General features: G+C 41.4%; 1 protein-coding gene across 2 annotated transcripts in view; it reads left to right on the top strand.

The window, feature by feature from the left end:
* RERG (RAS like estrogen regulated growth inhibitor) overlaps positions 1–18,005 on the top strand; it is a 111,664-nt gene extending 93,659 nt beyond the window's left edge. For both annotated transcript variants that reach the window (XM_069807803.1, XM_069807804.1), the window contains exons 4-5: positions 13,304–13,377; positions 14,105–18,005. In XM_069807803.1, coding sequence (XP_069663904.1) covers positions 13,304–13,377; positions 14,105–14,512 — 482 coding nt within the window. In that variant the 3' untranslated portion in view covers positions 14,513–18,005. The remainder of the gene's footprint in view (positions 1–13,303; positions 13,378–14,104) is intronic.
* The last annotated feature ends 6,571 nt before the right edge of the window (positions 18,006–24,576 follow it).

The following is a 24,576-nucleotide window of genomic DNA, read 5'->3' as shown; positions in this document are numbered from 1 at the left end:
TTTCAAACTATGGATCATAACAGGATTCAAAGAAGGCTCTGAAGTGTTAGAGAAAAAATCTCCTGACATTCTAACTATTATTCAGGCCTTTGGAGATCAGTCAGAAAAGCACTGTAACTTCAAAAGCTTTGAGAAACAGTGCTTTGAAGAACCCATTTCTGTCTTTAGCATGATCATCCTGTGGTGATTTAGTGGCCAGTTACCTGTAAACATCACTGAGCTGAATTTACTGAGAAGTTTTAGCTGAATAGATTCATCTCTTCTTAGCAGTCATGGACTGGCAGTTCGGTGGGAAGAGGGGTATCTATATATTCCACCAATATAAAAAGTTTAAGTTGTGTCAATGAGACCCATTTGCCCTTCAGGGAGAATAAGTAGCTTTGTCAAGTAATTTTGAAAGGGCAGGAGTAACACAGATGCAAACTCCCTAGCTACAAAGCAACAGGAGGTTTTGCCAAAAATCACTGGGGCTGTGACAAAAATGTCATATTTATAGTTTGTTTGTTATGTCAAGTTTTCAACCACCCATTAGCCCCCCTGATGCAAGGAATCTCCAGATAATTCCTATTTTTAGGAAAGCTTTCACTAAGCTGCACAAGGCCTGATGGAAATTCAACATTATCCTAAACTAAGCATCAGTGTAAAAAACCTTGTCTTCTTAATTCAAGGGTGGCACATTTTAACTGGGAAGGAAAAAACACACCTTATAAATATTCTTTACTACTCTAACCTGCCAGAAGAAAATGAAGGACCATATTTTTAGCAGCATCTGGATATACTGCTGTATCTCCAGGAGCCAAATTACAAACCACAAAATAACATTTTCTGGCGGGAGGAGCATCACTGAATCTTGCAAGCTTTGGCACATGGAGCTGCTGCTGAAGTCAGGGCTTTGCAGCTCTGCCACTTTTGTGCATGATGTTGGATCTGTGCAAGCATCAGTCCGACAGCTGCATCTTCGCAAAAGTACTTTACACTGCGCTTTTTATTTTACTATTCTCAGCCAAGGGGTGACAACTGCAGCAAAGGTCATTTTCTGGGGAGTGTTAACCATCAGTCTTGACTTCTCCATCAATTCTGTTTAACTGGCAAGTCACTGTCACCATCTTGGCATGGTTGGTTTTGTTTGTTTGATTTTTTTAAAAAAGTGCCTAATCTCTCAGGCTAAGTGCTTATCTGGCACTGTCAAGGTGAATGAGTTTCCACTTTCAATCCTTGTAATAAATCACACAACTATCTCACATGTGCAACAGAATTAGAAGGTTCAGTGAAAGAGCTCTATGTAGAAATGGGCTGGAAATGCACATTTAAAAAAAATGTACACAATTGTTTTATAAAATATTAAATATATGAATTCAGCATTAAATTTAGTCTTCTTTAGCTCCTTAAATAGGTACTGAGAAAGGGGACTGGGTTACCACGTGGATTTCACCAAAATTCATTAATGTTTATATGTTTTTAAATAGGACACAACTTGCAATTTGATAAGCAAATTCAGTGTGATGTTAGAAGGCCTAAAAACACTTGGCCTGGTTAGGGCACCACTTAAACCACAGCCTAAAAGCACTTCACAAACATAAGCAACGCATCCGCGGTGGATTTAACACAGACCTGGAAATTTGTGCTGTATTTCATTTTGGCTCTATTAAGAGGTTCATAGAAGCAGCACGAAAACGAGCATTCCTGCGTCCCATTTGAGCGGTGCTTGCCAGGAGCGGGGTGGCAGCGGGGTGACAATTTGCCTGCCACCGAGGCACCTTGCCTCGGGGAGAGTTTGCAGCCTGCAAGCAGCCACCCTCGCAGCAGCACCGCTCCAGGTGGCTCTCGACCACCTCGCCGCTGCCACAAAACCAGAAGCGCGTAGATGTGTAACACCTGCCAGCCAGCATCGTCTCAGGGATGGACGCACTCGGTGGGGATGAGTTTCAAGGTGGAGGTGTAAAGACCTTTATTTGGCCACCTACCCTCTGTGGGTAAACTCGTAGCCTGAATGCAGGGCTCCCATGGACCTCAGTGACCCAGGGCTTCACACCACGGTTTTCAAGGGTGCTGTGAATAGCTGCTCTCCTCAGTGCCAGTAAATAGGAATAACAGTCTGGATCTCGGCAATTTTTCCCATGAGCTAGTGGCGGTGCCCAGAATTTAGGGTGCCTTCAGCTGATCTCAAAGGTGGAGAGACATTGTGGTTTGCTGTCAAATAAGTGATATATAATTGATATCAATTAGAGATGCCGAATCAGAGTAAGTCATCAAGGGAACTGGTAAATTTCTTTTTTCCTGGGGGGGGGGCGGGGAGGACAGTGAAAAAGGAGGAGGAAGCCCAAAGAGTCATCACAGCAGTAGCCAGACAGCACTGATGGCCTGCAGAATACTTCATGGGCAGATTACCTGCCTCTATAAATCATGACATGCAGGGAGAATCTCCTGGATCAAATGATGAAAGAAGAAAATTCAATATAGCTATGGATAAGTGGGTGCTTTTTAAAATAAGTTTTGCAGTATTTCTCTGAGAACACATTAGTTGTTCTACCAGAATCGGGACAATCTGCCTAACTAGAAACAGAGCTGCGATATCCAAGATTTAAAAAAAGAGAGGATTATGAACTGGGTTGTGTCATTTGTTCTGAATTAGCATTTCCATGTATAGTTGGGAGAACCAGGTGCTTTCTGATGCGCAGGGACTTACAACATCCACTTTTGCCATATGGGGAAAAAAACCAAACAAATAAAACCCCAAGAAAGTGCAGGAGACAGGTTTCTCAGTTCTTTTCTTGATTCTGTCACTGATTTGTTGCCCGCAGTCTCTCTCCCTCTGCTTCTCACCTATAAAATCCTTCATCTCATAGAAGGGTTGTAAATCATTTAAGTAGCTGGTGCTCAAAGAGTTAAGACTCACATACCAAAGGTGCACAGAAACACCAAGCATTTCTCCAGAGACTGAATTTTAAACAAAAGTCTACTTATAAAATAACAGCAACCAAGGAGATAGTATTTTTGTTGACCTTTCTAAAAGTCACTTGGCTTTCTGACACTATCCCTAGATGTCTTTCTCTAGCTGTTCACGTATTGCATACAACTTTGCTAATCCTCTGAAAGGAAAACTGTCTCTGAGCAGATAATCAGCAGGACAGTGCATGACAGACTGGCCTGTCTATGTAGTCAAAGAGACAGAGAAAGCATAGGAGTTTATTTAATTTGAATGGGATAGAGAAAAGACTATCCATTACTTTGAAGGAGCAGAGGCAACCGTAAAGAAACATGAGTCTTAATAAAAATTCTAATTTTGCTAGGACTACCAGATTAATAGTGACGTTTTTAAAGAGTATTGCTTCCAACTGTGTCACAATTTCTTTAGGTCACTTGGATTTTTGTTCTCTCTTTTTCTACTGGGAGGGAAACAACCCAGAGTTGGTGTTTCTGTAAAGTCGTATCTAATGCAACATACCAACAGCCCATAAGACACCATCAAACATGGGTAAAATGTGTAGGTATCAGTAAAGCAGCAAAGGTAGGAGATAAGGTGGTAGAAATTGTTGTCCTACTAGCTTAGTTATGAAAGGCCCATGATAGCACCATTCTTCTCCAGCATACCATGAAACAGCCAAAGGACAGCAGATAGGTACACGAGGTAAACAAGTGCTTGAGGGAGGGAGACAGACACCTCTGTTAGTGCCCTGAATTATCTCGCAGCAGAGAACTTAATCTCCTATAGACCAGCTCAAGACTTATAAATTTCACCGCTGTGGCAAGAACAGCAGAAATCACTTCGCAAATATATCGTCTACATTGGCAAGAAGGCTTTTCCCATTGGAAAGCTTGTTGTAAGGAAGATTATTTTTACATTAGAAGGGTAGTTTTGCCTATATAACCACATCTGTAGCTGGGGGTTCTGTTAGCAAAACGGTATCATTCGGGGACTACAAGGGAAGTTTGCAGATACCACGCATAATGTAATTAACATTACAACACTAGCAAATGTTGCCAGCCTGAATTTCTCTTCTGCACCTGATAAATACAGATCTGTACAAACAACATAAACAACAGAGCAGAGTGGGAATATATCCGAACTAGCTTCCATCAAAATGGTTGATAACCAGAAACAGCTTAGCAGTGGGAACCAAGACCTCACTAAGAATAATTTACTCTAGCAAGAGAAGATGCAAGAACCATCTTTCTGGGGTAATTTTGTGCCAACGGAGCCATGAAAAAGAGCTGAGGTCCTCAGGTCCAACCACAGTTCTCAAGGAGTCTTTGCTCTCTGGTTTATTCAGCTAACACGTTGCCTGGCCAGCTGGAACACCATCTGAATACAAGGCCTTTGTCCCCAGGATTGCTTTCCCTGCTCCAGATCACAAGTTGAAGAAACACATGTCTTTGTATAGTGTAGATTTCTAGTTTTCTTGACTTGTGGCTCACTCAGCAAGTTTGTCTTAACACTCCTGAAGGTTTACTGCCTGCCTCTACCCTAAAAATACTAACTCCCAGCAACACAGCTGAGAGAGAAATTGCCCAGCCAGCAAACAGAAGTTTTAACAAAGGGGCCCATACTAAAGTAAGTGTTAATAAATCATTAACTGATGGTCCCTTCAGCTCTAGGGTGTAAAGGTTGACAGACCAGCAGCCCCAGGAGGAAGGCAGTCTGGGGAAGCCTCCCCTCCCAGCCCTCTCTTCCTCCTGCTGCACAACAGGGTACTGCAGTCTACACACTGCTAGAGACCAGATCATCGACATGCTCATGATTAAAAATAACCATTTTCCATAGCGAGCAAAAGAGGAGCGAGTTCTGCCATCATCTTGCAGAACTTTGCCTTCTGCATATTTCATCTGAACACCCATGTTGACAACCACAGCTTATCCAAGCACAAGCTAGGAATAACATATGTGGTCCAGTATGGGCTTTCAGCCAAAGTGAGATGGAATGGTAACCAACTGTTTGGGGCTAGGAGGAGGCTGCCAACCTGTGTTTCAGGCAGTACCATGACAAATGTGTAGACGCTTAATAAATTGCTGGAAAACAGCCTTATTTTCAAGCCAGACTCTAGCTATTAGTATCCTCAATTTTTATTAACAAAATTACTCATTCCTTCTGCCTCATTGCTTAAAGCATTCAGTGCTCAATAGCCTAGATTGTGCCTTCCTAGGCATCTTCCTGGGCTCCTATTTTTCCCACTTCAAAACAGCAGAAACATTACTTTATTTGGTACACGTTTAATACATTTTAATGTTTTTACTATACTCCTTAGCAGTAGGAATTTATACTGAATGTATTACAGCAATGAGCCGTGAAAGTATTCCTGATTTCTCTGAGGTGTTTGTAAGGAAATGGACTGGTATGGCCTACAGCACCTTAAACCCCCAACACTGGCTTCTAAAATGCTCAGCAAAGACTTGAAATGATGAAATTGTAATTGAGAGCAGCAGAGGAAGATGCTTAAAATAACATGGGAAGCAGTTATCTGAAAATGTGGGTTTTCTTTCATATGAGTCTCAAGATGAAGATAACTCCTGATGCCAGTAATAAAAATATTGCCTTTTTACAGTAGCTCGACAGACAGCAAAAATCAGCATGGCAGTGGCTGTTCTTGCTGTAGCTACAGCTGCAAAATATTTTGCCCCTACTTTTCTTGCTCATCATATTCTGAAATGTTCTCCAGATGAGCAGAAGTTTCCAGTGCTTGCTTTTGCACCTTCAGGAGAGCAAGCTTTTGTTTTGCTTGTTTTAGGTGTGAGAAAAGTCTCGCTGGTTAGTTTTCATTTATATTGGCAGAAATAAGGTGAAACTCACAGCTTTGCTAACAAAGAGTTCTTGCCACAATCAAACAAAAAAGCGTAGCAAAATATGGTTTATTTAGACTTAAACTTGTCATGGGTGTAATTCCTACCAGGAACTAATGCCTCTGCTTAGCGTTGGTGGGAAAGTTAAATCAGAAAATTAAAAAGCAGTTAAAGCCTTGAAGCTTACTTCCTGCTAGTTAGCACTGCTCTGGCTTTGTTGGTTTTGTTTCAGCAGGCCTTAATTAATCTAGTTCCCAGGTATCTGTACACATTTTCTCTGCCTATCTCAGTAAAAGCTGGATGAGGACAGAACCTGTAGGAATGAAAATGTAATACCACTCCTTTTCTCATCAAAAGAAACCCAGTCTTCACATGCAAGAGAAAAATCATACGCAGGAGAAGCCAACAAATAGACCTACTTCCCATTATTTTTAGAGGTATCTTCAAGAAAACTGTATTCTAGGATTTCTGTTTGGAGGCCAAAATTTATTTATTAAAAATTTCAACGCACCAAGTGTGATGGGTTGACCCTGGCTGGACGCCAGGTGCCCACCAAAGCCGTTCTATCACTCCCCCATCCTCAGCTGGACAGGGGAGAGAAAAATATAACAAAAAGCTTGCGGGTCGAGATAAGGACAGGAGAGATCATTCACTAATTACCATCACGGGCGAAACAGACTCAGCTTAGGGAAAATTAGCTCAATTTATTACAAATCAGCCAGAGTAAGGTAAATGAGAAATAAAACGAAATCTCAGAACACCTTCCCTCCACCCCTCCCTTCTTCCCGGGCACAACTTCACTCCCGGATTTCTCCACCAAGCCCCCCCAGCGGCACAAGGGGGACAGGGATGGGGTTTACGGTCATCACATGTTATTTTCTGCCGCTTCACCTCCTCAGGGCGAGGGCTCATCACACTCTTCCCCTGCTCCAGCGTGGGGTCCCACCCACGGGAGACAGTCCTCCACGAACTTTCTCCAACGTGGGCCATTCCCACGGGCTGCAGTTCTTCACGAACTGCTCCAGCATGGGTCCTTTCCACGGTGTGCAGTCCTTCAGGAGCACACTGCTCCAGCGTGGGTCCCCCACGGGGTCACAAGTCCTGCCAGAAACCCTGCTCCGTGGGCTCCTCTCTCCACAGATCCGCAGGTCCTGCCAGGAACCTGCTCCAGCGCAGGGTTACCACGGGGTCACAGCCTCCTTCGGGAACCCACCTGCTCCGGCGTGGGGTCCTCCACGGGCTGCAGGTGGAGATCTGCTCCACCGTGGACCTCCCTGGGCTGCAGGGGGACAGCCTGCCTCACCAGGGTCTTCACCACGGGCTGCAGGGGAATCTTCGCTCCGGTGCCTGGAGCATCTCCTCCCCCTCCTTCTGCACTGACCTTGGTGTCCGCAGGCTTGTTTCTCTTACATGTTCTCACTCCTCTCTCCGGTGGCTGTTTTCTCCCCGTCCCAACTTTTTTTTCCTTCTTAAAAATGTTATCACAGAGGCGTTACCACTATCACTGATTGGCTCGGCCTTGGCCGGCGGCGGGTCCGTCTTAGAGCCGGCTGGTATGGGCTCGCTCTCTCTCGAACACAGGGGAAGCTTCCAGCAGCTTCTTACAGGAGCCACCCCTGTAACCCCCCCCCGCTACCAAAACCTTGCCACATAAAACCAATACACCAAGAAAAAATGCTTTTCTGTAGACTAGTTTTATATCTCCCCAACGTGGTCTAACCAAAAAGCAAATTCTGGGGATGCAACAGATCCTTTTATACCAAGATGAGAACTTTATAATCTAGTAGGGCTATGCATGCGCAAGCCGTCTATTACCTTCCTACTTTATTAAAATAGGAAAACATGATAAAACCCAAACTGCTCACTAAGCAGCGGACCTAACGAAGCCTTATTACTTCTGAATTTGTTCCCCATTTCATACTGCAGTAGCCGTTTCTTTGCATGTGTCCCCATGCTCCATGGAGCATCCTTTGTCCCCCATGAGTTCCCCACAGCACCTGAAGATTCTTCTAAGGTCACCTACTAATAGTCTTTGCCGGTCTGCATGGACCAGGGACAGCCCCACACCCTGGCTGGTGCAGAGGCACATGCCTGCTGACTGCCCAGAGCCTACACTGGCTCTTCTGCCCTGTGCCTCCTTAGGGGCATTAATAGGGTCTCTACTCTTACCCAGCCTGGATTTATACGGGTCAGAAATATTTGAGAGCTTCGCCTTGGACTGAAAGCAGTAACTAAAAGCAGCTCAGCAAGGTAAGACACTCGCTGCTTGCAGTGCCACCCACATGGCTTTTTTGTGCTCAGCTTTAATCTGACTAGTTTGGGAATACCTGCTGTACTGCAGTCGTAACTCTGATTACAGCAAATGTAGCCTTATAGAAGGCAGCCAAAAAAGCCAAAAATTAAGTGAGAAAAGAAACTCCTTTGCACATCACCATATCAATTCCAAAAGCAGCATTCACAACAGCAGGCTGCGTGTGAAGCAGGCTGGAGTCCCTAGAGTTGAATTAAATATCACTGCAAAGAAATACCTTCTTCTTTCATACACATTTTGGTTTAAATGTGTAGCTTGACACGAATGTTCATGTACTACAGTAGTCATATATATAAAGCACATTGCAGGTACTGTACAACCTCCAGGAACTTGTCCTTCTATATTACCTGACTCTTGGGGGTTGCACATGCAGAAACACAACATTGAAGAATCCAAGTCCAATTATCAGAGCTGTCAGTCACAGTTTCCTTTCAGTAACTTTCTTTTTACTACTTTTTCGTCTTTTACATGCGATAATAAAGATTGCATAACAATGCATGGCACGTCATTTGATGGTATTATTGATAAATAATCCAACTATGCTTATTTTTGAGTCTGTAGTAGCAGTTAATAAAGAGATGTGGGGACACACTACATTAGCATTAGAAATACATTCTAAATACACAAAGGCAGTACTGTGCTTACTGAAAAACCACTGATGGTTGCAAAATAAAACCCCTCCTCTAAGGTAAATAATGGATGGAGTAAGTAACAGCCAGATGCAAGCAAGAAAAATACATTCAGCTGAGTTTTGAGAAGAACTGGGGTGGGGGAAGGAAGAAGGCAGGAGAAACTTTCTGAGTCAGGAAGGTACATTCAACTTACAGGGGCTTTCTGAAAGGTGAAAAGTTCCTGAAGCAGCAAGGAAATGCAGAAGGGGACAGATTTCACAAAGGCAGGCTCAAGGAAGGCTCTGGAGAACATATCAGACAACACCAGGGTTAGTAATGGAGGTAATTTTTTTTCCCCAATGGGCTGTCAAAGTCTCTGTTCTCAAACGTGATAGACAAGTGCCATCCTGATGGATGTCAAAGACTGCAGGACTCTAAATGAGCAAGGAGTTGCTCAACAAACAAACAAACAACAGGAATCTTTATTTTGTAGTCAGAAATAATTATGGGAAATGCTAGTCTTTTAAACATACCGCTGCATTGCCATCCCACATGACTTTAACCGTAACTCAGAAGTTCACGCCTATTAGCTGAAGCTTTTTGGTCTGGAAACTCAGCTATAATTACTACACAAAAGCTCTTTCTCTAGGTCTCTTGCAGTTCTCAGATCCAACTGGCTGAAAGCCACCATGAGACCAAAGTTTCTTAGAGCATTTTTATATGTCCTTGTTTTATTAACCTTTCCTGACAAAAATGAACTAAAATTCTGAATGGAAACAGAGTTTGTGTCCCTCTGTACTTAAAAGCAAACAAAAGAGACCAGGCTGTTCCTTAAATTTCCATGTAAAATGGTTTATGTCATTGCTCCATCTCAGCTGATTTACCTACTCCTACTACAAGTGTTTTCCTAAAAGCAATAAACCCTTCCAACGCAAATATTTCCTTCCAGAGCTGTGACATACCCCTGATATATATTTCCTGTTCAAAATAAACAAGTACTGAAAACAGCTTTTTACATCACTGCAAATATAAACCAAGAACTAGCAATTACTTCTCAGATAATAGTTTTTCTCCAGAAAATATAATCTTCTGGAACAGATATATTCAGTAGATAGTACTGGACAAATAGGCTTGATAAATGACCAGCTAAGTCTTACAGGCCAAAACTCTATTAAATGTCACAATAAGCATAGCACAAGGACGTGATATGGTCAAGCTGTGACTGAATATCATATCCATGGACAGTCTATGGATCATGGGCTTCAAAGTTTTCTCTATATAAGCTTTGTAGGTTTTTTCCTGCATTTTTTTAAAATCACATTGCTCAGAAGAATAGGGAGATTTGTAATACGCTTATCAACAGAGAGCCCGGGGGGAGCTTTTTTAAAATTAATTTTTCCCCCCAAATCATTATTTCTGTAATTACTCAGCAGCTGTGGTAATTTTATCCAGTTCCTATTAATGAATTATTGTGGCAGTATATTATAGGCTTAAAAAACAAATCAACTGCTACCACTTTCCAACAAGTTTCTCAGGCCTCTTGACAGGTCTAAATGTTTCTGGAATAAACTTAAATTTTTCAAATGATAGGACTGTGAGAACCAAGAGTGTTTTGCACAGCAAGGGTGCTGTGGGATTGCAGCTTTATAACCAAGTGGGACCCTGAAATCTGACATCAGCTTTCAAAACCACACTCATCAGCACCTTTGATCTTGTTATTGGGAATATGACTAGAAGCATAACACACCCTCAAACCAACAAGAATGGGTCAGGTTTACTTACTTATATCGAAACAGAGCAAACCACCAGATACGACTACTTCTACAGCACTAGCAGTGTCAGGCACACCGTGGCTCAGTCAGCAGCAGCTCCCTAACTCTGCTTTGAGGCTAGCAGTTTTGAGACCGAGTCTATGAAGAGCAAAACACAGCTCTGAGGTTTCTTTGCTATCTCTGAGGTTTTAGCCATAGAGCTATAAATGTAATATATAGGCATCACCTGGTGCAAATGACAATCAGAAGCTCAGAAAGTTGCCTATCGTCATCTTGGGAGCCACTGGTACAGCATTACACTTTGCTCTTTCTACTTGACTGTGATGACACAAGCATAAGACTGGATTAATCTGACCAATTTTAGACTTCTAAGTGCTTTTGAGTGTGATTTATCCCAGGAGAAAGATCAGACAAACTATATCCAACACCTATTTTACTTCATCAACTCTGTTACGAGTCAAGGGTGCTTAGCTGAGACACAGACACCTGCATTGTCAATGGTTTCAGTTAGGGATCCAGCAGGTATCTCAAGTCATCTAATTTCTCTCTAGCTGCATGTCTCAAAAAAAAGTGCCACAGGGAAAATGATATTAATAAATCCCAAAGCAAGGCAATCCATTTATGAAGTACCATGGGGTTGATGTGAACAGACTGGAAACCGCAACTTCAGGGCTCATAACTTACAAGATAACCAGATACTTCAGATGTTTCTGTTCCCTTGAAGGAGAAGCCATGTCTGTGATTACACCAAAAAATGCTTTAAATGTCCAGCTGTTTTACACTCCTCATTAAAATTCACCCAGCTACCACATATTCCAAAGCGCGGGAACAGACACACATTTACTAAGATATATTTACACTGATCTGACCCAAATCAATGCTACTCCTTCAGGATCAAATTCCATCCCAATGTGAGCAGCCAAAGAGAGTTAAATTTTCAACACAAAGTGCTGCCAGACTCCTATTTTGAGAATTCAAGTATCATTTAAGAATCATGCTGCTTTTATGCAGCAAGCACAAGTCTACTCCTTGAGATTTATTCTCCCATTTCACGGGGAAGAGCTGTATGGCCTACTGCACTCTGCCTCCTGAGAAGGACATTTCACGACATGCTGCAAACATGGTTGGATGAGCACTTTCTCAAGTTGTGTGGACCAACTCTCAACAGCTACTTGTCAAGCAGGGCCAGGTAGTTGAAGGCATTTAAGTGTTGGAAGGCCTAAACAAGTAAGGAGCTAATATCACATTACTCACTCAGAGAGCCATCTCTTCTTCACAGCACTGTCCCCAAAAAGCCTAAGTTCCTAAATGACTTTGGACATGGAGTGCTGCACAGGGAGTCCCAGCCTAGCACTGGACATTTTAGCCACTGAAATAACTTGTTGAAGGTTCCACACCAAACTAGAGCTCCTGTCTTTTCTGCATTCCCCTGGGGGATTTGCTACAGCCTGGAGGGTGTACAGAAGGGACAGATAAGACATAGCACTGAGAGACTTAGCTATGTCTTACTCTGCTGTGTAGGTATAGCCTCAGGTTCACAAAGGTAGGACTCCAACTCCTCCTTTAAACAGAAGGGATATTTACAGCCTTTGAAAAACCTAGTCTTCATTGCGTGAAATCCTACAGCAAGATTGCTTGCCATCTGCCTAATTAAATTGACCATTTGTCCCTATTAGGGCAGCTGTGCTACTTAGAGCAATTAAGGTGGCACAGGAGGGAAGTGACATTTTTGGTTTGGGAAGAGACTGTTCGCAGCACTGACAGCATTGAAACATTCATGATTATGAAGAAGTGACATTCTTAAGCACATAACGAAAGAAGGTATTCAGCAAACATGAGCCCTTTCAGAAGTTCAAATTAAAGAAATGTGTTTCCTTAAAGATATCCTTCATTCCTGTTGAGGAGATTTGCACCAAATAAAAGAATTGTGTCTCTGACAATGCAAAGCATTCATAGTCACTGGCCACAGTTTTACAGCATATGCATTTGCCTTTTGATATAGGACATCTGTGAGCTTGCAACAGTAATAAATCTGAGTGTTAGCAGAGATAATTATCCAAGTTTTAGGTCAAATGCTATCAAATTTAACTAATCAGCTCATTAAGATAAAACAAAGCCCTTTTCTCATTAGCTTTCTGATTAGTTGCAGGGTTCCAGGACCTGGGACATAGTAAATAGGTTCCTTTTTTCCTGTAGCATAGTGTGAATGCTTAATGCCCACTGGTTATCCTTATAAATCATATACAGGGAAATCACTGCTTGAGCCCTTGCTAGAAGAGGGGAATGTGATGATTTCAGCATGTTTCAAAGAGACATTCCTAAAATAGCTAACTGTTCTGTAATTTTATCACAGTATAAGGCCTGAGCTTAGTGGTTAGGTTCCCTGATCTCCAACTGTACTGGTTTTGATCTTGTGAGACTTCAAGCTATGCAGTGACAGGCTGTTGAGCTGGGTACTTTGAGAGCAGTGGTATTTGTGTTTCAGAGGTGGCAGCCTTCCCTATGAGCAAACATGAAAAATGGGCTGCAGCCTTGCAGAGCTTTGCCACAGAAAAATCTGTCCTCTTGTTGGGCACAGAGTGCAGCGTCCACAGGCACAGCCCTTTGCAGGTATAAGACATGAGAACGAAAGAGTTTGGGGAGACGTAAAAGAGTCACTGTTATAGAAAGAGGGACTTGAGTATGCTCCAGAACGGTTGGAAGAGCTCCAACAAATAAAATTCGGTGAAGCTGTATGTCACATCTCAGGTCTTGTGCTGGCATAGCTGTAAGGAAGACATAAAAAAAAATTTACCTTCCTTTAATAAGTTTCACAAAATGTGTTCTTATTTTAGAGTCTACATATCGTCACCAAGCTACCATTGATGATGAAGTGGTTTCCATGGAGATATTAGATACAGCTGGTCAGGTGCGTGGGTACATGTACTATTATACAATACCTTGGCTTAGACAGCAGGGAAGGGGAGTGTGGTTGTGACAGCAGTCTGGTGGGTGGCAGGTGTGCTCCACTTCTGGGACAGAAGCTTGCTTCTGAGCAGACCCCCCCCCTCCACCACCATCACCTTACTGCTGGACCCAGCACGCTGGATCCAGACCCTTCTGCAAGGGACCCTCCTTAGAGTTTTCGAACACTGGAATAACAAACAAGTCAGGGTTTACTCTGGGATTAAAATGATTTTGTTCTCATTCCTTGATTCAGGGCCAACCCAACAACATGTTGTTATTATTACGCACAAAGTCGCAGTTTTTTTCTACAGTCAAGTGATGAGGCTTTACAACCTCAGTCAATGATCCCCACCAAAGTGAAGAACAGTGTTGTCATAGTCAGGTCTCCCTTCCTTTCAAAACATGTCAGGTGCTCATGCTGCGCAGTCCTATGCAGTTCGTGTGCTGGGTACGATTCAACAAAGACCCTCTTCCAATTGTCTGCTACCAGCCTGTCCACAGGCAGCCCATGGCACCTCGGTAGAGTAGATCTCCTATGCTACATGATAAAAGAGGTAATGTGCGTAAAGTATAAAGTAGAGCAGACGTACGTGCCTTTGTAGGCTTTGGAGGACCAACATCTGTCTGAAGGCCTGGTGTTTTCTTCATAAATCAAATTCCTAAGGCTGGTGTCTGTCTTTTCAAAACAGGAGGATGCTATTCAGAAAGAAGGACACGTGCGATGGGGTGAAGGCTTCGTGCTGGTTTATGACATCACGGACAGAGGCAGCTTTGAGGAAGTGCTGCCACTTAAGAACTTGTTGGATGAAGTTAAAAAACCCAAAAACGTCACCCTGATCCTGGTGGGGAACAAAGCAGACTTGGATCACTCCAGGCAGGTCAGCACAGAGGAAGGTGAAAAGCTGGCCACAGAACTAGCATGTGCTTTTTATGAGTGCTCTGCTTGCACAGGAGAGGGCAACATTATGGAGGCCTTCTATGAGCTCTGTCGTGAGGTACGGCGTCGAAAGATGGTCCAGGGCAAGACACGGAGACGAAGCTCCACCACTCACGTCAAGCAGGCAATTAATAAGATGCTTACCAAAATCAGCAGCTAAAAAGAGCTGTACTAAGCTAGAGAAGCATTTTAGAGCATATTAGTTTGGAGTAGGGATGAAGCAGGCAGAGCACATTTCATTAAAAATGGTCAAAGCTTTGCAATTAAAATAAATAGAAAAGACAAACCACACCACTTTTTTGAGTAACCTGGGGTCAGCCTTTTTTCCTGTTTTGAAACGTATTTAGCCACACTACTTCTGGCTAATGTGGGGGGAAAAAAAATCAAAAAAAAAAAAGAAAAAAGCAAACTCCAAAGGACCAGATGATTGTGGGGATTGGCACTGACAGAGCATCTTCTGCTTCTACAAGGCTGGCTCCAATCCCCTGCAAGTCAGTAGTGCCTAAACATCATTTCTGGCCAGCCAGCTGCTCAGTAGCCATTGGAGATTAAGATTCAGCCCTCAGTCCATCAACAACCATCACAATCAGTGTTCTCAAGGACTGAATACACGTAGAGGCTGCTGTGTTGTACCAGAAAGTTCATCTGACACCTTTCACCAGCTCTAAATTGGTGCATTGTGTGCTTTTACTCCAAACTGTCCTTCCTTGTTGTTATTTTTGTCAAATCTATGAATGCTGATGTTCTTAGCAAGGTATGCAAAAAATATAGGAAAGGTCTGTTTCATGGAGTGTTTAGCCAGCAAGACACACATTTCAACAGAGCTGAAGTTCAGCTGCTTTTCCAGATCCTCTGAAACTGCAGAATTCATCAAGAAATAATCAGCTAGTCCAGTGGCATTTCAGCATTTCCCCCTGAAAGTGCAGTACTGTGCTTGGGGAAATGGAGTGTATGTGTTGGGAAATCAAACTAAAAAAATAACCATATTACTATTAATTTAGTTATGGGTAGCTTTTAGCTTTTGTTTGCATTTTTGTTTTGGTCTCCTCTTACTCTACCTTACACCGAAGAAGAACTGAATCCATGGGAAGGCAAGTATTTAAAGTCTAAGACCAAATGTAAATCAGATGTGAATGGCCTCCACCATATCAAAAGGCCATAATTTCCAGTTGTTTAAACTTCCAGATGTTGCTTGGAGCACTCTGTGGTTTAAACCAGCACAGGTTTTTTTGTGACTCTTATCTGGCACATTGAAGTGAAAGTGCATTTTATCAGATTTTTATGCCTGCGATAAAAAGTGTCCAGTTTTTCTCCTCCTTCCTCCTCCCTCATGCATCTCATTTAAGCCAGCTGTCAAGTTTTGCCTCCGGTCTACTTGTATGCTAAGAGATGCAAGAACCAAGACTGGAAGATTTTCATTCAGATTGTGCTGGTGTCCCACCAGTTGCGTTGCATCCCTTCAGACAACATGGTGTGCAGCTCAGACTGGCATCATGTGGAACCACAGCTAAAGGTTGGAATGACAAAAGGGAATATTAGCAGTATTCTCCTTTGAGGAACAGCCCACTTGTAGCAACTAGTTACAACTTCATTCTCCACTGCTTTGTACTTCATGTGGTTATTTGCCTCTCTGAGGAAGTAACACCAAAAGGCTATCAAACACAAATTACCACAGATGTAGGAGAGTGAGGATATCTGGTTGGGTAGCACTTTATAGAGTTATAGGTAGCCATATATGTGGTGGAACAGGCTGGAGAATCAAGCCCTGTCAACAGAGAAAAGTCCCAAGTCAGGACTTTTTTCAAAAGGATTGGCTTAAAGATACTTTACCACAGTACATTTTTTTTAAACATTCTCGTCTAGCCAACCAGCATCAAAGATCATCACATTCAGATGTGTATTTTATTTGTGCTGTTGTTTGTTTTCTCTGTTTCCACTATTCTAGATAGTGAAAACTCCTTTCACTCTTCTGGAATCAATGTCTATATTTTGGTCCTCATATTCAGGTATGTTGCCATACATCAGCTAGACGCACTGCAATGGAAACCTCACCATGTGCTTCTGGGCAGGGGGTTCCTGCAACAGGTGATATCACTATCTCTGTGACACACCTGTTCCCAAACTATTCATTATATCACTAACTTTTGTAAAAAAAAAAAATAATTAAAAAAAATAGTAATGCAGAATCAATGAGTGTAAAAGAAAGAGCTAGTGCCTGTGCATGCACCAGTAGTCACTAGCTGAAAGTCTGAACTTGCAACCATGTATGTTACATTAGGAGCCAGAGTGAGCATTTGCAAGTCGAGGACTAAGTCATTCTGTTATCTTTCAAATCAGTGCTGTTGCACGAATCTGAAGTAAACAAAATCCTTACCTGCAATCCCATGGCAACATAGCTGAGAGGAAAGTCTTTATATTGGTATGCTAAGCAATTGATTTATCCCTCTCTAAGACAACTTCAACAGTTCTTTTCTCTGAAAACCTTTCTTGGGGTTCAGACCTAAGGTGCATTTAAAATGCAAAAAGGTAATATATGAATGATAAGAGAAAATAATCATATTCATATTAGGATAGTTGAAAGGAAGGAGAGGCTAAGCTGTGGCCCTCATACTTTCCAAAAGAATTCCAGAAAATTATATCTTCTTTTATAATGTCTGCATGGAGAAATTACAAAATCCTGGTGAAAGAAAATGTTCCACTGTGCAAACATGACTTGTTATATAAAGAACCTCTAATAAAAATAGTACCATTCCTTTGCAAAGACTGAATTTGGAAACTGCCAATCATGATAAACACCTGGTCAAAAAGGAGGCTGCTATTTTGTGACCTTTCCTCCCACACAAACACAAATTTTACTTAATTGCTCATTAATTTTTTTTTCCTCGGTGTAATGGGCTGCTCGTCAAGCCAGTTATAGTATATTATAATCTGTTGATACATATTACATAGTATTAAATGCAATCTGATTTACTGTTGCTCACAATGTTGCAACGTATTATTGGCTATGCTATAAATGTGTCATATTTCTACAATGTGCAAATTGAGCCAAAAAGTGCCCAAGCATTGAAAAGGCCAAATGCAACATGGACCCACATTTGGTAGCCTTTCCGCAGCAGACATCAACAGTTTAAATTCTGTTTCTACTGCTGCTATTTAAATGTACGTGTATGACACTAACATTAAATTTCTCTCCTCTGCCTATTGTCATTTCTGCAGAGAGAGGATGGGAAGGACAATAAACAAAAAGGGGGAGGAAAGGTGAAATGGATACTTGTTACCTACAACAAGTTGATTGTCATTTATGAAGTTTTTAAATATTTATCTTCAATTGATGAAGAGTTAGTCATGCCCATGCTGCAAGACCTGGATCAGGAACCAAGACTTCCCTAGAACTTTGAGAATCTTCATATCTGGGGGTTCGGTGCAACCACGGATGGAAGTGAGGATCAGCCACTGGGTTTGCACCTGGATCCAGACAAGTTGTCCCCAAACCTGGGGATAGTTGCATCTGGCAGTTTGCTACAAGGCTAGTTGATTTTTATATATATAATGATCTGTATGCATTTTTACATTCAAAATATGAAAGCTTGTGCTTGTAGATAATATATAAGAAAAAAATAAAAATAAAAATAAAAAAAATAGTGCGCTCTGTACTGAACTCTTACTCATTGATCTCCTGTTAGTTGTCTCTGAAGTGTTGTCTTCCAGCTTTTAAGGGGCCAGTTCCAGGAGTCCTGATTCAGTTATTATTTAATCTTTATCTAAGGAAAACAAACAGTGAAATTTGCCTGAATAAGCACTTCAGCATTTGGATCAGTTTATTTGAACTTACTTGGCTGCTAGGCCTGGAATCAAGAGGTCAGGCAGCATCTACAGTGAAGCACAGAACCGAACGTCCTTGCTGAGTATCTCAAGGCTGATCAGAAAAGGTACGCTGCCGGGGTTATTAAATGACCTCAGTGAAACCCACCACCCAAACTCTGTCCTGCCAACTAAATGACATGGATCTTGATCCCAAGCTTCTCAGGTGAAATCCTGGGCTAAGCAGCCTGGGATATTTATGTCAGCAATTTGGACAGAGACAAGTTTTCACCCGCTGCCAGCTGTGCCCATTTTCCAAGGATAATGCGCTGTTGTTCTGAAGAGAAGGTACATTACACGTACCTTATGTAAGGTACATTATATCAATGGTAAACAATCAGTCATACATAGTGTGGGTATTAAGCTCTAACAGAGGAAGCTTCATCACAGAAGAGGGGAACCAGCTGTAATCCACTCTCCTGTTTTCCTCCAAACCTGGGCCAACCAAGTAACCCAAAGCGTGATCATAAATAGCTGAATGGCGGCGGGGGGGGTATGAGAATGCCACCTCTGGCAGAGCACTGGGTGAAATCTGGGTGCAGGATCTATGCTGTGAGGTGAAACCTCCCAAAACTAGGTGAGGCATCCTTCCAGTCACTGTCTGCCTCTGTAGCACTGCAAAGCAGCCTTGAGTTGGGTCAAGCTGCGCTATAACTTTCTCCAGTCGAAAGAATGCCTCCTGCAAAATAAATAGCTGCAGTGATAAAGGCTACGTATAAACAGTGTTTGGGGTTCCTTTTACCTATCTCTTTAATGGCTCAATCCATCTGCATATCTTGAAAAGAAAAGAGATAGAGGTTTTAATTAAAAAAGGCTCCTTGGCATATTGATATATCTGCCTTTATGTTCTTTGAAAATTTAAACATATAATGAAAGCAGTGTCATCTTATAAACTCTGATGTTATGCACTTTATTTCCATTACAGATGCCAGGCACTAATTACCGGAGAGTTATGAAAATGCAGAGCAGTGGCTTGTCGTCCTGTGCTTTGCAAGGTTACTAGGAGGCAATAATGATGGCTTGTGTGAGTCCAGTTCAGTCTGGTTTCTGTAAACACAGTTCCACGTGAGGAAAGCTATTACTGCAGCTCGCAGCAGAAGGAGCCAGGCTAAATTCCCAGAGCGGGACTCCCCTGACTCCAGCGGGGTTATGCATGGGACAGGTCAAGCCCCTGGTTCACAGCCTTGGTAGCCAACATGTGGAGAAAACTAATAGCCAACCTCTCTCATGCACTTGAAGGATCTCTCCTCCATTTTTAGTTCGAAGTAGACTGGTAGGAAACTGGGAGGTAAGTTTACACTACTGACTGTCATCTAATAAATCAGAGAATTTGATGAGAATTTTGTCTTTTGCCTTTTTGGACTAGCCTCTCTCACCTTCACTTGATTCCCCAAAGCAGTATTTGTCTTTTCCCACTGCTATTGTTTTAAAATAAGTTGTGGAGTTTGGGTTCAGTGGCAGGTGTCAATATACTCTGATATCATCCAGGGATATTTTATGGGCAAAGAAGCTGTTATCACTTCTTGGAAGTCCCTCTCACAGGAATGCAGAATTTGCAAATGCTTCTGGATGTAAATTCTTAACACTGAACATGGCTGCTCTGAAGAGTTGGAAATCAATTTTTTTCTATAATGGATCATCTAATAATTATAGTACAGACCCCTTTGTCAAGTACCACAGTCCTAAACCAGACTGAAACATTCTGTATCACTATGAGCAGCTACATCCTACCGTGAAATATTAACATACAGAATAATAAAAAGATGAAAACAATTTGTAGACAGACCTCAAATTATACCTCACAGACCAAGCTTACACTTTTTTTTTTTTTTTTATTTTATTTATGTAGTACCTGGAATTTACAGAACCTCATTTCAAAATCCAGCAAGTTCTAGTTACTAAGAATACATCAGTAAAGTAAAAATTAATGGTTTATTATCAAACTACTTTGTCACGGTTTAACTCCATCCTGCTGCTTCTAGCCTAGTCAAAGCTGTCGTTGCTACAAGGAATAGCAAGGAGACACAGAAGGAACTTTTGACAGGAAAAAAATCCAAATAAAAGAAACAATAAATAATTCCAAAAGGACATAACCTAAATAAAGGTGGAATTCCCATTTTCCTGAAAAGCAATTGCAAGATTTTATACATTAACACTGGTACACAGGTGATCTGATGAAAGAAGTAATTGGAAAAAAGTTGAATATTTTAAGGTTTTGATTTGGGTTTATTTCTTTTTGCAAATCTAACTGGAAAGAAATAAAGTTATTATTGTGCAACAGACCTTAGGACTGGAATTTGTAATTAATGCCAGGTTTCTGATATCCAGCTTTTAATAAAGTTTCTGGATTGCTCAGTATTTCAGGCTTTAAGTTATGGAAAACAGGTATCTCTCAATAACTTTACTCAGTGTTATCCCAGCTATACTATTCATGATTCATTTTAAACAGAATTAGCTGCAAATAGAGGAATGTGACACTTTTCTCAGGAATTCAAAAGCACAATTCTCCCTGAAATCTTAACAGCTGAAACATGATAAAAGAGTATATCAAGTAACACCAGTGACATATTGGAGCAAAAAGCTCCCAGATTCTGTGCAAGTCTTCACAGATCACTGCCACTACAATATTTCCCCCAAAACTTTCAAGTGAGTATGAGATCTCAGGATTGCCACATCCAAAAGCACGTACCTTTAAAACTTGAACTAAGTAAGTAAAGTTTTCTGGTGGCAATAAGAAGTTCATGTCATGGAGAGGGTTCATTGCTGTGGGGCAACATGATCTCTCACACACACACAGATCTGGCATGCTATATCAACATTTGCAAGCAGATTTAATTTCATTCTCCTGGGGCTGAGCTGATCATAACTTTTGCAAGTGAGAACTGCGTAATTTTTGAACCAAATCTGAAGTCCAAGAAAATCAGTTGCCTACCTAGGAATCTCTCACGGCAGCCATTCCTCAACTTCAAAGAGCAGCCGTAGAGCAATGAGCAAGGTCACATAACAGCCAGAGAAAACATCAAAATCATCTCCTCAAACTTCTTTTTTTCTTTTCAGTAAAGGAGGACACTGGGCATAGAAAAGGTAAATCGGTTGTCCAAAGTCATCACAGTGGCATGTGAAATGCCACAGCAATAGAACACATCCTCTGAGTCACTGATTTCTGCTTTCAAAAATCCAGAAAATTCATTTGAAGCTTTCAGTTCTATTCAGCTTCTGCTTGAAAAAAAGGGATAGGGAAAGAGAAAGGAGAAAAACCCAGTTTAAAAAAAAAAAATCCAAACAAGTTTCTTTTTGTTCTTAGGGTTTCTCTGTGCAGAGCTTTCTGTCGGCAGTTCCTCACACAAGCGTTCGCTAGAACACTGAACACTGACACTTGGTACCCATAAATCTTGTATCTCCTAAGGACAGATACAATCTCAACCACATTCATGTAAACATTCAACTCAATTCAGTATGAATCTGGGATAGAAGTTTATATCTACTTCAGTCCAAATTATTTCACTTTTGCACTCTGAAAGCAGAGCATATTTCCCCTCTTTAGAATAGAATTCAATGCCAAAGCAGTGAGTGTTATTAACAATATTAAATATGCATATTTTATTATGCCAAAATTTAATGGAATTTAACCAAAATCCATAAACAAAAGAAAGATATGTCTGCATGAACTGAAAAGAGCAAAACAACATTGGATACGTTCTATAAATATTAAATTTCTTTTAATAGACCCATGAGTTGCCTTTTGCTTCTTTTCTCTGTTTTTCAGTATTTGAAATAACCACAATAAATGCAAAAAGCCTGCAACTTCCTTTATGGACTTTCAAGGACTGTATTTCTCTGGTGTGGGGTTAAAACATTCAAACTTTATAACTCAATAGGAAACATATCAGGAATGACATCAGAAATGATAAAAAGTTATTTTAGAGAGGGAGAAAGGTAGGGAAGAGAGAGATCTTCAGACTTCCTAGAAAAGAAGCTAATTAAAGCTCTCTGAAGGACTGTGACATTTATACATAGTGATGAGCTATTAAGTGAGGTCTAATCTCAGATTCTTTTGAAATAATTATTACTGCAGGGAGGAAAGAAGAGATGGGTGAGATGGTACATTCTGGTAACAGGCCATCAGGTCTTCACTTCTTGGCTAGGTTTGTCATCATTCTGAAGCAGAGTTAGTTACTGGTTTCAGACAATTTTCCCAATAAAACTACAGCCACTCCAATTTTTGCAGGATGATGTCAGTAGAAAAAAAAGCTGGAGACTGAAAGATCACAGTGTTTAATCTACCTGTATAGCCCTTGAGCATTTCTTGGGATATTAGAGATGGCTGCAGACAGAAATCCAGAAGGTACTGAACGCATCTGTAACGGGATAGGCATGATGTTCTGCCACGCTTCACCCATGTGTCGGGCCAAAGTTTTCACCACCAAATCCTGAGCTGTTTTAATGTCTTTATCCTCTTCAAGGAAAAACCTGAAAATTGTTGATGTGAAAAGTTAGTGATTTGGGGGTGGGTTTGCTTTTGTTTTAAAATTGAAACATTTAGAAAACTTTTACAAAAGACAATCCCCACCACACTTTAATTTAGACATTACTGTGATGAGATCAGTGAAAATATCTAGATAGCTGCTTAAGACAGCTATTTCTCACAAATATGTTAAAAAAAATAGCTCTGGGACAGCCATTCCAACCTTTTTCATGAGCTCATACACAGTTTGGTATACTCTGTAGTTCTCTGCTGTTAACTTCTCATCAGTAGGCCTCTTACTCTCAGACATTCTCATGGACTCCCATAAACCTTCATTAAAACAAGTTGCTTTATTAAGATATAGTTGCAGAGAGCATGTCATGATGTCACAGATCATGTGAGTAGTCTGAGGTTACTAACTGCTGGTCTAGCCTGTTTTCTGTATTCAAGTACGAGTAAAGGGAACAATAATTATCGTGTCAAGAAAAAAAGTAATTTAAAAAAATTTTTCAATATTTATTTTCTGTTTTAAGAGTCTGAGGATTAAGACATTTGTTGTTGAGTTTGTTGTGGGTTTTTTTGTTAGTATACTGAAATGACTCCTTTAAGGTAAAAGAGGCTGCGGAGACTTGTTGAATTAGATTCAACTTAACTTGTAGGAAGGCTAAATGAAATACAGAGGTCAGAGCCAACATAATGCACTGACAGCTCATAGTATTCTCTCAGTGACCAGGAGGAAAAAGCAGTGTGTAGTTCAGTACCCACGTTCCCAAAGCAGTCACTATATTTCAGATGGAAACATGCCACATGCTTTGGGTTCCATGAGTTGTTCCTTCTGCCTGTCTAGCCCACGTCTCCAGTCAGAAAATAATGTCTATATTGTCCAGAGCTCATTCACATCCATTCACACATTTGAAAGTCTGTTTCCCATTTAGATGACACAGAGATCCTTAAGGCTCTGTCCCGCTCTGCGCTTACTTGGGGTTCCAGCGGGGAAAGTTAGTTGCTGACCTCTCCATCACCCTCCTCAGATTACATGGTGTTGCCTTGTGTTAACACGGCTGAGGCTGAGCACCCCACGTCACTAGTCATTGAGGAAGGGGTGGAACAGCACCCTGAGGCTCCCTGAGCCTCCAGAAAGAGATTTCAGGCAACTACTCACTGTATCTCAAAGAAAAGTCTCTAATACAAATGCTTTCTGGGAAGCAAACACACCACCTCGGTGGGGTTTGCAAGCCTCAGATCTGCATCATCACGGGGCTTTCATGTGGCTTGACGAGACATGTTCTTGGCCACACCACTCAGCTGACCAACAACTCCAGCTGCAGATGATGTCTCTTAATCTATCATCTGTGCTTGATTTACAGCCACAGCATGCGTTTCAACTTAGAGGCAGAAAGGCTATGCACTTTTCACACATGGTTCTTCATGGATTTGATCCAGTTGCTTCTGTGACCCAGTCTGAACTTTGAACACAAAAAGCACAAAAAGCATGGTGTTTTCAACATGCAATTATTGTGGCTATCAAGTTCCAGGAAGGAAATAAGCTGCTTCTAATTACATGAAGAGAATGCATACCAATGGCAGACTTTGGTAGTAGTCAGGGAAAGTTTTCAGAAACTCCCAAAGACTGGTGAATGTATCAGTAAGACTGCTGAGAGGCACTTTTCTGAATTGATTTTTAGTTTTTCAAATACAAAAATATGCATCAGGACAGGACTAGAATACATAGAAATTCACTGCTCAAAGACCTGCACCAACATTAAGTTTAGTTTTCAGGCTGCCTCCTTTTGATCCTGAGCAAATTAGTTAAGACCCATTTCATAGTTTACCAAAGTTAATAAAAATCATTCCTGGGATGTTTTCAGGAACTTTGGGATCTGAATCTTTACCCTTAC

The sequence above is a fragment of the Haliaeetus albicilla genome, chromosome 19 (assembly GCF_947461875.1).
Source record: "Haliaeetus albicilla chromosome 19, bHalAlb1.1, whole genome shotgun sequence".
Classification (NCBI taxonomy): domain Eukaryota; kingdom Metazoa; phylum Chordata; class Aves; order Accipitriformes; family Accipitridae; genus Haliaeetus; species Haliaeetus albicilla.
This window is presented reverse-complemented; position numbering and strand designations above follow the sequence as displayed.